Consider the following 13,949-nt stretch of genomic DNA (forward strand, 5'->3'; position numbering starts at 1 on the left):
ATGCGTCTTATTTAACTTTGAAGGCCGGAACATCAGTTTTAGAAACTGCCCTGTTTAAAGGACCAGTTTATTGTTTTGTTTGTTCTATTGTAATTGAATTTTGATGAGTCGAGCTGCTTATTAATCATATTGGTTTTTTATTGGTTTTATGTTACAAAAAAGGGGAAAAAAGCATTTTGCAACATGACCATAGGTGTGCCAAGACTAACAGGCAAAGATCAATTAGAATTAATTTTGAAAGGCATCAGCAGACAGTTAATAAGCTGTAAAGCTGTTAAAAAAAACAACAATAAAGTTTAAACATGGCTGAGAACTACCACATAATAAATACTGTTCATTAGGGCTTCATCTGACCCAGAATTTTGTTGGTCAAAATAGATTTGGCTATTCAAGATGAAGATTTGACTTTGATTTTTTTTTATTTTCATTTAGATATGAAGTTGGCATCTTGCTCAAAGGTCCGTTATGAAGTCCTAATGCAGAATGCTCTGTTGTCAGTTTAAGACGATGCGCTGTTGATCATTGCAGAGGCTTTTCACCCAAAAACAACTGCTGTTGCTCAATACCCTAAACTCAGCCGATGTACAACTGTACACTAACAATGTAATGTCTATTTGTAATAATAAAGCAATGACTGTCCCCTTTCATACTACTTATGTTATTATTAGTGCCACGGGTGCTCAGCTCCGAGGCACTGGCGACCTGTCCTGGGTGTGCCGAGTATTGCTTATAGTGTGCTAGTGCCGACTAGTGGTATGTAGGCTGTAAAGCTTCTGAGGCGCACAGACAAATCTGCCAAATTTGAAGATCTGCCAAGGTAGAACTGTTCCAAAGGTCACGCGCAAGAAGACAGCCAATTGAGAGGTCCACGAGTTGTAACCATGGAAGGTCTAATAATACATCCAACTGATGATTTGTATTTCCGGGTCTTGGAGCAGAGCTACTTCTCAGCTATTACTGTGTGTATGTATTTACAGATTTGTCTATGCATTTGCATTTGAAAACACTTGAAAACCTGAATAACGAGATCTTTTTTTTTTTTTTTTTTTAAACACATGAACACATCTGATCACGGACACAGAGATTCTGAATACGCATCAGCAGATTTCTCAACCCATTCATAATTCTGAACATTATTCAGAATTAAGTAGTCTCACCTGAGGAGAGGCTATGACGTCTTAACTGAACCTGAGCACCCTACATAAAACTTATCAAAATGCATAAGACATGGCCAAATTGGCGCGAGAATACACGTGACTACGTCCGAATATGGTGTTAACACAAAGTGTAGATACTAAACACATATATGGAAATGAGATTGCCTTATACTCACGGGAAGTCTAATGTGTTAGCTGTGTCCGCGGGGACGGCATCGCGCTGCTGCCACGTGATTGGTGAATTGCACAAATAAGCAGGTGAACAGGTGTACCTCAAAGTGTTTACTAATTGTTATGATCAGGCACACAAGAAAACCTCTCCTCAGTATCAGCTGTTTGTTCCCTTTGATGTTTTACTGTATTTGACCAAATATTGTGATTTAATTGTTAATAATCTGGGCGCACGTGGCTGAACAGACTTTGACACTGATGTGAAATTAAAGGTTTATTCCGTAAAGACAATAATCAGTAAAGACATGATAGACTGGTCTGAGTGGAGACCAGATCGAGGACCGGTATCATCCAGATGGAGGAGTCGAGTTGGGTCAGTGTTCACTCAGAACTATCATTCACAAATCACTCGTTTTAACCAAATGACGACACAGAAAGAAAAGCAACCTACTGTCTGTCTCACAGGTTACTGCGGTGCTGTTTCAGGGCAGCCAATCAGAACCCACGCTGTCACCTTACAGGAAGTGAGCATCGTAACCTACCAGCTTTCCCACACAGGACTTGGCCCGAACACTTTTCATGCTATTCAACAATGCAGAGGCCAGTTTACACTGTTAAAGGAGAAACCTTTATTTTTTTTTTTTTAAGACCATTAAAATAAATACTATACAGAATCCAATGTAGAAAACTTGATACACTGTTTCTGTCTCAAAAAGGTTAACAACTCCATAAATTCATTTTAAAAAATAGCACTGACCATACACCCCAAAACATGATGGTTCTCCTAAACCAGACACCCCATGATGACAGGCAATATAATGAGCGCTTAGAAGGGGGGGAGGGAAGGGGGTCAAGTCTCCATATACTTAATCATCTGTAGTTTGGTCCTTTCGTGTCAGACGCCCCCACCTCCCCCGACATTTTGGCAAGGTAGGTTACAAAAAACTTGACCACCACCTTATCAAAAAATCCAATTTTTTGTTTGAAAAATAAAATCTAAATAAACAATAATGTCAAAGAGTTAGAGATGAAAATCCAACCAGGAGGTCGAGAGGCAAACGCTGCACTCAACTCACCGTCGCTTCAGCCTCCGAGCATCTGCGGCCGCCGGTCGCTCTCCAACCGAATGCTACTGGACAAGTGACTGTACAAGTCAAGCAGTATGTACAATAGCAGTAAAAAATATAGGTATGAAACAGCAGGAAAAGGATCAAAAGGGTAAACAACTCATTCATGGTGGATTTTTACTATACAGGTCTTTTTATTGAATATGCCCTGTGTACGCTAGACCCCCCAAAACCTGGGTACTGAACATGATCATGGATGTGTGTTAACGGCTGTTTGAAGTACACTGGAGGTTGTTTAAATACTGATCTGGTCAAATGCAGCACATCCCAGTTCATTTTGCGTTTAGTCCAGACTGAACCGCCCAGCTATTAGTTACCAGTGGTGCAGCACCTGGTGGAGGTGCGCAGGAGCAAATCAGAGCCACATTTGACAAAAGCTTCAGTCTTTGTGTTTTCACTGTGCGAGTTATATTGAGCCAAGTTATTCTTTTAATGTTAAGCTTTTCTAACAGTCACAGCTAGAATCCTTTTAACAGCAACGTCAGGTTTTTAAATGTGCTTTCGGAGAAGTGGTCATGTTCTGCACTCGTGGGATTCTTTTTTTTAATGTCGTCAGGACATCAATGTGGGAACGGTCTAATTAATGCTAAAGGAGAATTTAGCTGCTGATATGGAGTGACGAACTATGGAAGCGGATGAAGCCGAGTCATCCTTCCAACATGGCCAAAATCTATTTCAGAGGAAAGGGAGGAGTGGCGGTTGCGTTCCTCCCTCCCTCTGAGCGTGGAGGGTAAAGTCATGGTTCAGATCGTGTAAGAAACAAAGTTTGACTTCTAAAATAAGCAGGGTGGGGGCGGACGAAGGGCAGGTGGAGTCGTCGTCTAGATCAGATCGGCCACATTCATGGGCATCTCCTCGATGGTGGTGTTGTAGAACGTCTCAATGTCCCTTAGGGTGCGCTTGTCATCCTCGGTCACCATGTTGATGGCTACTCCCTTCCTGCCGAAACGACCACCCCGACCAATCCTGACAGTCAGAAGAGGAGAGTCAGTCACTGAGCAGAGAACATCTGTAAACATCTGGAAGCTCCAGACAGTGAGTGTAACTGGGAGACTTCAAGGTCACACAGGGTGGAGGATGAAGACTGATGGGTTTTATGGACTGAAGGTTCACATCAGACAACATGACAGCTCTGTTTGCTAAGCCGGTAGAACTTGGGTTCAGTTACCTTGACTTGGTAGTTGGAAATTATTAACCAATCACAAAACACCATGAGGAGGGGGGACAAAAAAAAACAAAAAAAAAAAAACCAAACACTTTGGAATATGTATATTTGGTTTGTAATAACCAAGGCAGCGTTAAACTGATAATAAAATCTGAATCTGAACTTCAGTCACCATGTGTCATATTTACTTTTCTTTATGAGACACTAACATTTCTTATGAACACTTATTCAGGCCAGACAATAATGTGACACTTGTCTGAGTTGTGCCGTTACCTGTGGATGTAGTTTTCCCTGTTGGTCGGCAGGTCGTAGTTGATGACTAGAGACACCTGCTGGACATCAATACCTCTGGCCTGAGGAGGAACATGAGGAACATTAGTTACACAGCACAAGAGAGGACATGACTGAGGTTAGGCTCAGAATAAAAAAAAAAATATATATATATTTCCATGTTTATAAAAAGGTAGTGTAATCCGCCAATTAGTTGTCAGTCCAGGACTTGAACCTAGCTACAGTGGAGGGCAGATAGGCTTCTCTACCAAGGAACATTCAGTCCTTCACCAGCACTGCAGATGGGAGGAGAGGGAACCTTGGACCACACAGATCATCTTATAGTAAACCTGACATCGTTAGTCTCAGTCAGTGTGTGTACAGACATGATAGATTTACTTAACTTTAATGTTATTCAGACAAAAGGCAGAGCAGAACAAAATTGCTTTGCATCTGGCTCAGCGATATAACAATACTATTATAAATATCATTTACAGACAGGTATATTGCACAGTGAATGAAATATTTAAAAAAAAAAAAAAAAAAAAAAAAAAATTGGTCTGAAAAATATGTTGTTTAGCTACAGTGTAAACAGCTGTTGTACCTACCAGCAGGTCAGTGGTGATGAGGACTCGACTGGAGCCAGAGCGGAACTCCCTCATGATCAAGTCTCTCTCTTTCTGGTCCATGTCACCGTGCTGAAACACATGGAGAGGAACGGGACAGAGTGAGCTCCTTCACGACGGTTGACTCACCAATGGGGGCTACCAGATGTAAACTCCAGTGAAAGGTTTAGTTGTGCCGATCATTTCTGGATTGCCTTTACAGTGCAGCATCACAAATTCCACAACTTTAGCCATACAGAGTTAAAGGTCTCAGGCTGGACTCGGAGCTCAGTGTATGAGGACAGAGAGGCTCTTACCAGAGCGGACACGGTGAAGTCTCTGGCGTGCATCTTCTCAGTGAGCCAGTCCACTTTCCTCCTCGTGTTGATGAAGATGACAGCTTGTGTGATGGTCAGGGTTTCGTACAGGTCACACAGCGTGTCCAGCTTCCACTCCTGAGGAACAGGACCGGGTTCTGAGTCAGTCCACTGAGCTAATACCAACAGTCTTATACAAGAGTTCTGCAGTAAATCCTCCTTTGTGGAGGCTGTAAGGATAATGTTGTTGAATCCACTATAGAGGGATGTAGTCTAAGTGGTTCAGCTAAACTGTACTGTATTATACAGAGAGGCCTGTCCATTATTGAACTCAGCCTCACCGATGCCAACAAGAGAGACACCTCCCTGTGTAACACAATACCAGTCGAGAGTTTGACAATAAATCCCTTTGTGAAGGTGAGGAGCGTTTCAACTGTTGGGCCATTGGATTAAATGGTATTAGTGTTTGCAGGTGTACTTAAACCAGTTTATCTTCCACATGTGACTACAGATCACCTTCAACCTGTACACAGACGGGTCCTTTTGATGAATCAACTCTAATCTCTCCTGGTTAATGTTTCCTCACCTCTTTCTCCACGTTGATGTAGAACTGACGGATACCCTCCAGGGTCAGCTCCTCCTTCTTCACCAGGATCCGGACCGGTTCACGCATGAACTTCTTTGTGACCTCCAAGACGTCGGCTGGCATGGTGGCCGACAGAAGGACAACCTATCCAAAATAGAGACAAAAGGACAGCTGGTTAAAACCAGATCAAAAAAAGCACACATCCAGGTGTATGCACTGTGCCTGAGAAAGTGCCTCAGCCAGGTGATCAGCTCTTACCTGTGTGCTGCTTGCAAGTTTCTGGAAAATCTCATAGATCTGGTCCTTGAACCCTCGACTCAGCATCTCGTCAGCCTCATCCAGCACGAACATCTTGATGTTCTTAGAGGCTGCAAAATAAAGAGGTGAAACATGTTTAATGTCCTAGTGATACTCCTGGTTGGACATTTTAGACTGGAGATTGGAATCGGTTATTCATCAAATATATTCTGGCAATGTCAAGGACTGACCAAAGAGTTGGAGGAAATGATTAGGGAGCATATTATATTTGATTCCAGCTGATGGCCTGTGCAACACTTCTTATTCATCTCTCTTCCCTGTCGTCTCCCGTCTAAATCTGTACAGATTACAAAAAATCCACTGCGTACGACTCTGGAGAATCATTACGGTGTCAGCCATTTTGTTTTTGAGATTGTGACAAGAACCATGCGTGCGCTCATCTCTACTACGGGCCAACACAGAGCCAGATGACGTGCTGCACAGATGGACTGGCTCCGTTCAGGTGAACAGGTGCCATCTTTTCTCATGAACATAATATGGAGAGGGAGAGAGAGAGAGAGAGAGAGAGAGAGAGAGAGAGAGAGAGAGAGAGAGAGAGAGAGAGAGAGAGAGAGAGAGAGAGAGTAGTGGCATCCAGCTGGAGCATGAAACAAACCAGAGTACTACAGTAACAGTGTGGTTATCAGTCAGCTCTTCACATTAACTATGCAAACCACCACCAACAGCTACGAGCACCTCTGCAGTTCAGAGAGCTGTAGACGGCACACTGCAGCAGCAGACTCGTGCCGTCAGTATATTGCGCACAAACATTTCTGCATTAGGAGATAGGATGTGCGTGATATTTTAACATACAACACCAGTTACTGGTGTGACAGATGTTGCTCAGCTGCCCACCACTAGATGGCAGCCTCTCTTAATAAAACCTGGATGTTATCATCCAGCAAGGTGGAAAGTGGGACAGACATGTAGTAGAACCAGCCCAGTTTGGCAGTTTTACTGACATAACTACTCAACTGGAGCCATGTGTAACCACATTCCCAGGTATGTGGATTTATTAAACCTGTATGGCAAGACGGCTGCTGGTGTCAGCTACACCACCCAAACCAATACGACAGGTTACCCACAGACACTGATCTGATTAAATTGTGTTCAACTTATTGTTTGAAGTTTCACATTTGGACGAGTTGAGTCCAGATCTAAACCGTTTCATCAACAGGGAAATCAAACATTGGGAAAATGTTTCAGACCTGGTGTTTCTCTGAGTTCACATAAGTACAACACCTTGTTGAGTAATACATGAACAAAGAAACAAACAGAAGTACAGACACTTTCATTTTCTCAAACATTCTGTTGATAAGACTCAGCTATCAACCCCAATGACTGGTTAGTGTGACTGATGGTGCTGTATTCAGAGTAGTGATGTATGATCATGTCTCTGGGTCCCTGGTGTCCTGAGGACTCGAGCCAGCAGAACGCCAACCGGAGCGACAACACACCAGGGGTTCACAGAGTCAGTTGACACGCATGGGTTTCATCATCATACAGCAGGGCTGACTGGAGCTGCCTCTTGTTTTGGATTAGTGTTAAGACATTATTGTCACAGCAGCAAGAATAAACTGAAGTTCAGTCAAATGGAGAGCTGATTGGTGAACTGATCACATTCATCAAGTCAACCTTCAGCCCGTTGCTTCAGGCGAGTATAAACTCCTGTAGATAAGCCTTTCTATATTGTCATTTATTGGTAGCCTGACAGTCGCTCCTGAAGTTCATTAAGAAACCATTTGTTAACTCCCATGATGACTTACAGAGGTTTTTGCGAGTTAACATGTCGAAGACACGGCCAGGAGTTCCCACCACGATGTGAGGAGCCTCAGCCTGCAGCTTCTGGACTTCACTGCGGATGTTGGTCCCTCCAATACAGGCGTAGCAACTGGCCCCCATGTAGTCACCCAGGGCCAGCACCACCTTCTGGATCTAAACAAAGTCAGATAAACAACACCAAGTGTTAGGCCATTAAAAGAGTTAACATTCAAACCAGGATGTATGCTGATTTTGACTTGGGTTCAACCAATTTACATCTTGTGGAGTAAGTACATGTTGCCTATTTAAAAAAATAAATCCTAAATATGTTTAGGATTCAGTCAAATCTTGTTTTAACACAATGAACGTCTCAATTCAGTTAGATCCATGCAAGTATATATATAAATTAAAAAAAATAAAAGTGGTTTAGAAAACAATTTAACTGCACACTTATTGATCCTTTGCAAATTAACTGTATTAAACTGCTGTTAGTGTCCTGACACTGCTCTTGCTGTATTACAGCAGTGAACAGTTGCTGTATTGTCTAGGGATTGTGAAATTATAAAGTTAATTCCTCCTCTTTGCACCTTCCAGCTGATCGAGGCAGGATGGAGCTGATGAGGCGGTCTGCTGTCAACCCTAATGACTGGTTAGTGGGACTGATGGTGCTGTATTCAGAGTAGTGATGTATGATCATGTCTCTGGGTCCCTGGTGTCCTGAGGACTCGAGCCAGCAGAACGCCGACCGGAGCGACAACACACCAGGGGTTCACAGAGTCAGTTGACACGCATGGGTTTCATCATTATACAGCAGGTCTGACTGCAGCCGCCTCTTGTTCTGGATTAGTTTTCATAAACCCAGTGTTGATATATGGTATTCTTAATAAAGTGCTCCCCAAGCCATAAAGACAAACACCCTTTCAGATTCCCATTAAAGCTGTCTCAAGACGTTTCTCTGCCTCTCTGGAGATAAATGAGACAGCATCGGCCCCAACACAAGTCAATATAATGTTTCTGTTAAGTATGTTTGAAAAAGGTGGAGTCCATGTTTTATGGAAGACTACTACATCGGATTTTATTTTTCATGGACAGTCTACAAGAGCAACTGTGGTAGTTTAAGTCCATCTATAGCGAGTCAGAGAGTCCATCAGTCCAGTTTAACCTGCACGATTTTCTCTGGGCTGATGTGAGATGCTTTGCTGACATAAAGTAACCTCATGAAAACAAGTTCATAGTCTCCTGACATTTTACTGAAGAAATGAACCAGGGATAAAAATGTGTCCAACATCCAATAATTCCATCCGTCACATATGATGAGTTTAAATAGACTAGTACATTTGAACTATCAGAGGAATCGACTGGCTTCACTAACGCACTCAGTCAGTCTGGGTACAGCCAAACACCCTTACAGTGTCAAACACCGTGGGAGCAGCGTTTCCCTGCTCAGGCTAACCTTAGGTTTGAGGCTCGTGTTAAAAGTGGTTTTAACTTCCTTACACACTAAGCTAGCATCTACTGATATCTGCATTTGAGGCATTTAGGGGGCATCTGTAAGTTGGACCGACATATATAAGCATTCAGACTTCCATTTCTCTGGATCGCATCTGGGATGTTTTTACACCTTTATTGGAGACCACCTGTGATAAACTCAGCTGATTGGACACAATGTGGAATTCTATTTTACCTTTGTCATTATGGGATATTAAGCGTTCTTATTTTATCACACAGCTAATTGTAATTGAAGTCTATGAAACTCTTGTTATGCAACTGGCTGTAGTGAAAGACTACACAGGGAGAAAAGCTGGTGTCTTACCTACTTAAACAATGATACCAACTCTGTAACAGTGGTTTAATGTGTCCTTTGTGCAAAACCATCAAAAGTATTCAAATTGCAGTCATTTCAAACCAAAATGAAATAATCATTGCAGTCTAATCTGTAGTGAGGTGCAGCAGAAAGGAGCACCTATACTGATATAACTGTCCCATGTCTGTAACTATACAACTACTCAGAGAGTAGGGACAATGTTACGCAGCTATTAAGACTGAGGGTGTGTTGCATCCAATCAAAACACTGCAGGTTTTTCAGTGTTTGTTTTTAGCGTGAGCCTACCTGCTGAGCCAGCTCCCTGGTAGGAGCAAGGACCAGAGCCTGGGTGCCTTTCAGCTCCACATCAATCTGCTGGAGGATGGAAATGGCAAAGGTGGCAGTCTTCCCAGTTCCAGACTGGGCCTGAGCGATCACATCGTAGCCTAAAGGGGAGAAAAAAATGAAAACAGGTTATTTACAACAGATTCAACTACAGTAGTGTAAACAGCTACTTTAGTCATTTAGTTCAGGGTTCTCAATTTCACACTTTCAATGTCCAGCAGCTGTCAATGGGATGATTCAAAGTGTTTCATTAGTGTAGTTTAAGCAACAAGAATCTGATGCTCTGCAGGCCTCAGGGAGGCTGAGTGAACATAAATCACTGCTTTGAACAAAAAACAAAACACAACTTCTGTTGTTCTAGCAGTTAAATGTGGTGCAGCTGCATTGCAGATGTTCTGTCCCTGGGCAGAGAAATGAATACTCCAGTATTTCTAAAAATCTAGGTAAGAGGTATTGATTAAAATAGAATACACAAAAAAAGCCCCATCACTGAAAACTTACTTACCCTTGATACAAGGGATAATGGCTCTCTGCTGGATAGCGGAAGGCTTCTCAAAACCATAGGCATAAATTCCCCTGAGCAGAGCCTCGCGCAGGTTCATCTCATCAAAACTGTCCACGATCTGGTTCCAGTTGCTCTGCAGAGACAAACAAGAAATTCAAATGCATGTTAAAGATTATCTATAGGATAATACTTTATATTTTTACAGCTTGCAGAACAGTAAGGTGCTCCTCACTGTTGGCTTAAAATTACATCTTGAGTCTATGTGGGTGGAAGTGTCACTGTGGTGATGAAGATAATAAAGCCCCCTGCAGACAAACTCACCTCAATGATCCCATCTGGCTCCATGCCCTCTGGGCCATTGTCTCTGTTAATGATCAAACAAACAAAAAGGTTATTCTGTGCCACATCACAACATAAATTAACATTTCGTGAGCAAAATATAAATAAAAAAATAAAAATAAAAATTTTTTTAAATGATGCCAAAAACATTGGGACAAAATTGTCTAGGTTACTGCCATCATGTAACTTATGACTGAATGTCTTTAATAATATCTTAGAGGAATATTCACCTTTAATGCCAACTCTACGTCAATAAATATTTGATCTTATTAATAGTTAATATTACAATTAAAAAACGCCAGTGTAATCAGGTAGTAACTGTATGGTCATCTGCTGCCTCCTTCACACAGCAGACATTATATTCAGAGATGTTTGCTCTTTTCTCCTGGTCCTTCAGAGTAAACGCCTTTTCGGAGTCCGCCATTTCTACTACATACATCCAAGATGGTCGTTTCTCTGGTGAAGGCTGAGTCGGAAGCGAGACGACGAATTAACGGCTACGACAGCCACGTCGAATACACTTTAGCTACTTCACTACATGAGACTCATTGGTGATTTAACATGAACCATCGATGTGACCTGTTGAATTTAAGACGTGGCGCTAACGTTAAACGTGTGATAGCAGGAATAAAGAACAGCTTAGCTAGCTGTAGCCCCGGGCCGCTACCGCCGCTGCCAACAGGCCCACATCCTTTTTATGTGGCCTTTTATTAAAACTTGTCCAGTCAGCGGTTCCCATTAACGACAGCACACATCGACACAAACCGCTTATTTGCTTCAACCGAGGCGACACAACAACAGCAGCGTCAGGAGAATCGTTTCCAGCGGCACTCAGCGGCCTGCGCTGCCGACATTGTCCCGAGCCGCCGGTTCACAGTACGGCGACCATGTGCGCCCGTCGGCCGAGGAGAACAAAGATACTTCACATTTCTACCACCGGCTCCGCTGGACTTCCTCCACCGCGAGAGGAACAGAGAGCCCGACAGCCTCAAAACACATTTACATTTAATATTTGACAAATAACGACAGAGCGTTGTGATATAATAACCGTTGAGGCCTACCCCAGCCTCATTCACGTGCTACTAGAGGCGCCGGCTGCCATTTCATTTCATTTAGCTTCAGGGATCTATAGCGGCCGCCATGATTCCTGCCGCCTACGATAAACATGTACACAATAATTCACGAAGCAAAATATAGATTTTTAAGTGAAAATGCTCAAATCTAACGTCTGACTTCCCGGTGCCGGTTGATCAAATGCGAGGACCGGTGACGTTAGTCTGAGGCAGGCTGTCTACAGGCCTCATCGTTAGTCAGACACAGAAATGCCAGGATGCTTCACACAAAGTCCACATCACCGAAAATCAATGATAACAAATACTACCAAACCGACGGAAACGAATGAACCGAGCTGTGAGCCGATGTGTGACCGTGAGATTGTAAAATGTTTCCTTACCTATTATCATATTCAGCCGACATTATTCCAAAGAAAGAAACTGCGGCAGAAATGACTTATATACGCTGACAACACACAAAGAGACTCTCTCATTGCTACACACCGCCGTCACTTAGCTGTGCTCCCGCCCACATGCACTTCTGATTGGTCAACTGGTACGTCACACGTAGAGTAGGCGGGCCGTAGCAGCTTCAGAAGTGCACGATTGTTGTACTGCTAGCACGCCAGAGGGGCGGAGTTTGGATTTTATGAGCGTACTGTCTGAGCGGTGTCCAGGCTCCTATCACCGGGCTGCTCCGGGGTCCACTGCCCAGGTTCCCCTCCATTCAGGTCAGCCATTTGTCAGCGCGCACAAAAGGCTGAACCTCCGGGTAGAATATCTCCTCTGTTCTCCTGTGAACAACATTTCCTTGTAATCTTTAGCAAATCAGAAAATGGAAAATTACAGCAGTGACACATCTTGCATTCAGTGATGTAACGATGAGTCACACTGTAGTCATGCCCCTTGATACAGTTATTTCGAAGAGGGATTCACTTAGACCGTAATACATCCTGATGAATGACAACTGATGGTTCATACTGATCTCATCAGGAATCATGGGTCTCAGAAACATTGACTAAATAATATGGTCTATAAACAGCAGTGATCCTAAATCAAAAACAATTTGATCAGAAAATAAGAAAAATAAAAACACTACAAATTTGATAATCAATCATCAGTGTCTGACAGTTTTAATACTCATTTTCAAAACTTGACAGCAAAATTAAACTTCTGGCCCAACATGTGCCTGGTTACTTGGTCTGAGTCTGGCCCATATAAACACACATCTGGACCAATGCCCAGATGTGGAAGTAGCATCTGACAATTATGTCATATATGGGCCAGATTCGGGCTGTGGAACCGGGCATATACTGGGCCAGAAGAAATATATTTTCTTCTGAAGCAGCAGATGGTCGGGTCAGAATCTGAATCCATGGACCAACCTGCCTTGTGTCAACAGTCCAGGCTGCTGGTGTGATGGTGTGGGGAGTATTTTCTTCCTAGTACCAATCAATCCTGGTCTGAATGTCTCCCTGAATGTGTCCCTTCATAACCACAGTTCACCATCTTCTAATGGCTCCTTCCAGCAGGATCATGCTCCATGTCACAAACTGGTCTCATCAACATGACAGTGAGTTCAATGAACTTCAGCCCCCCCTCTCCAGACCTGAATCCAGTAGAACACCTTTGGGACGTGGTAGTACAGGAGATTGCAGCATGAATGTGCAGCTGACAGATCAACAGAAATCATGTGATGTAGTTATTTCAACATGTTGCAGAGTCTCAGAGGAAAGTTTCAACATCTTGTGGATCAATGACATGAAGAACTGAGGAACTACCCAGAGTTAATGTGGTGTCAAGTGATCAGTGAGTGTATTTCTCTGCTGAAGAGTGAGAGATCAAAAACCAAACGATAGCAATTTTGCATAAATTCGCTTTTGTTGCCATTTTTCCCCAAAACATCCAACCCTGCTGATGCAGAATTTGTGGGTCACCTTAAACAATAATAACAATCATCTCTACATGTTCAGTGATGTAACATCCTACAAGCAGAGGTACGGGGTAGAAGCATTAAAGGTCCATATTTTATACTTTTCCAGCGTCTTATTTGAAGTGTTGATCCATAAGAAGAATTTAAGAACCAAAAACAATTTCAGTTGCCTATAATTTACACCTCCTCTCTCATCTCTCAGGCTTCCCTCTGGAGCGCTAGCAAGAACAAGGTGTTTCATGTTGGTCTCTGAGCCTCTCTTCTGATTTGCTGTTTTTTGAGTGAAACACGGCCAGGCCAACCACAGGTAACAGACTGTATCCTACCACTGTGGCTCAGTGAAATTCTGGCATTACAGAAAAAAAAAAAACCTTAGCCACTTGTCTCTAATATTACTATCCATGGGATGTGTGATGTATTGGCTTCCTAACATCCAAAGATTGTGCAGTGTTTCCTCAGTGACGGAACGACCACTTGGTATTATGTTGGTAATAAAGTTCAAACAAAAAAATAAA

The 13,949-nt window shown here is 42.8% G+C and overlaps 1 protein-coding gene and 2 non-coding genes across 3 annotated transcripts; all 3 read right to left on the reverse strand.

The window, feature by feature from the left end:
* Nucleotides 1–2,565: 2,565 nt before the first annotated feature.
* On the reverse strand, nucleotides 2,566–12,011 carry eif4a1a (eukaryotic translation initiation factor 4A1A). Its single transcript, XM_056369144.1, has 11 exons — nucleotides 11,903–12,011; nucleotides 10,432–10,474; nucleotides 10,111–10,243; nucleotides 9,567–9,706; nucleotides 7,462–7,630; nucleotides 5,657–5,766; nucleotides 5,399–5,542; nucleotides 4,813–4,950; nucleotides 4,499–4,588; nucleotides 3,894–3,973; nucleotides 2,566–3,421 (listed from the first exon to the last, which is right to left on the reverse strand). Exons 1-11 carry the CDS (start codon nucleotides 11,923–11,925, stop codon nucleotides 3,277–3,279), a joined length of 1,215 nt encoding a protein of 404 aa, XP_056225119.1. The 5' UTR covers nucleotides 11,926–12,011; the 3' UTR covers nucleotides 2,566–3,276.
* On the reverse strand, nucleotides 7,061–7,199 carry LOC130165004 (small nucleolar RNA SNORD10). Its single transcript, XR_008826696.1, has one exon. It is a non-coding gene; the product is annotated as a small nucleolar RNA SNORD10 (small nucleolar RNA).
* LOC130165003 (small nucleolar RNA SNORD10) lies at nucleotides 8,127–8,265 on the reverse strand. The gene has a single exon (XR_008826695.1). It is a non-coding gene; the product is annotated as a small nucleolar RNA SNORD10 (small nucleolar RNA).
* Nucleotides 12,012–13,949: the final 1,938 nt, after the last annotated feature.

The sequence above is a fragment of the Seriola aureovittata genome, chromosome 23 (assembly GCF_021018895.1).
Source record: "Seriola aureovittata isolate HTS-2021-v1 ecotype China chromosome 23, ASM2101889v1, whole genome shotgun sequence".
In the NCBI taxonomy this organism is placed as follows: Eukaryota; Metazoa; Chordata; class Actinopteri; order Carangiformes; family Carangidae; genus Seriola; species Seriola aureovittata.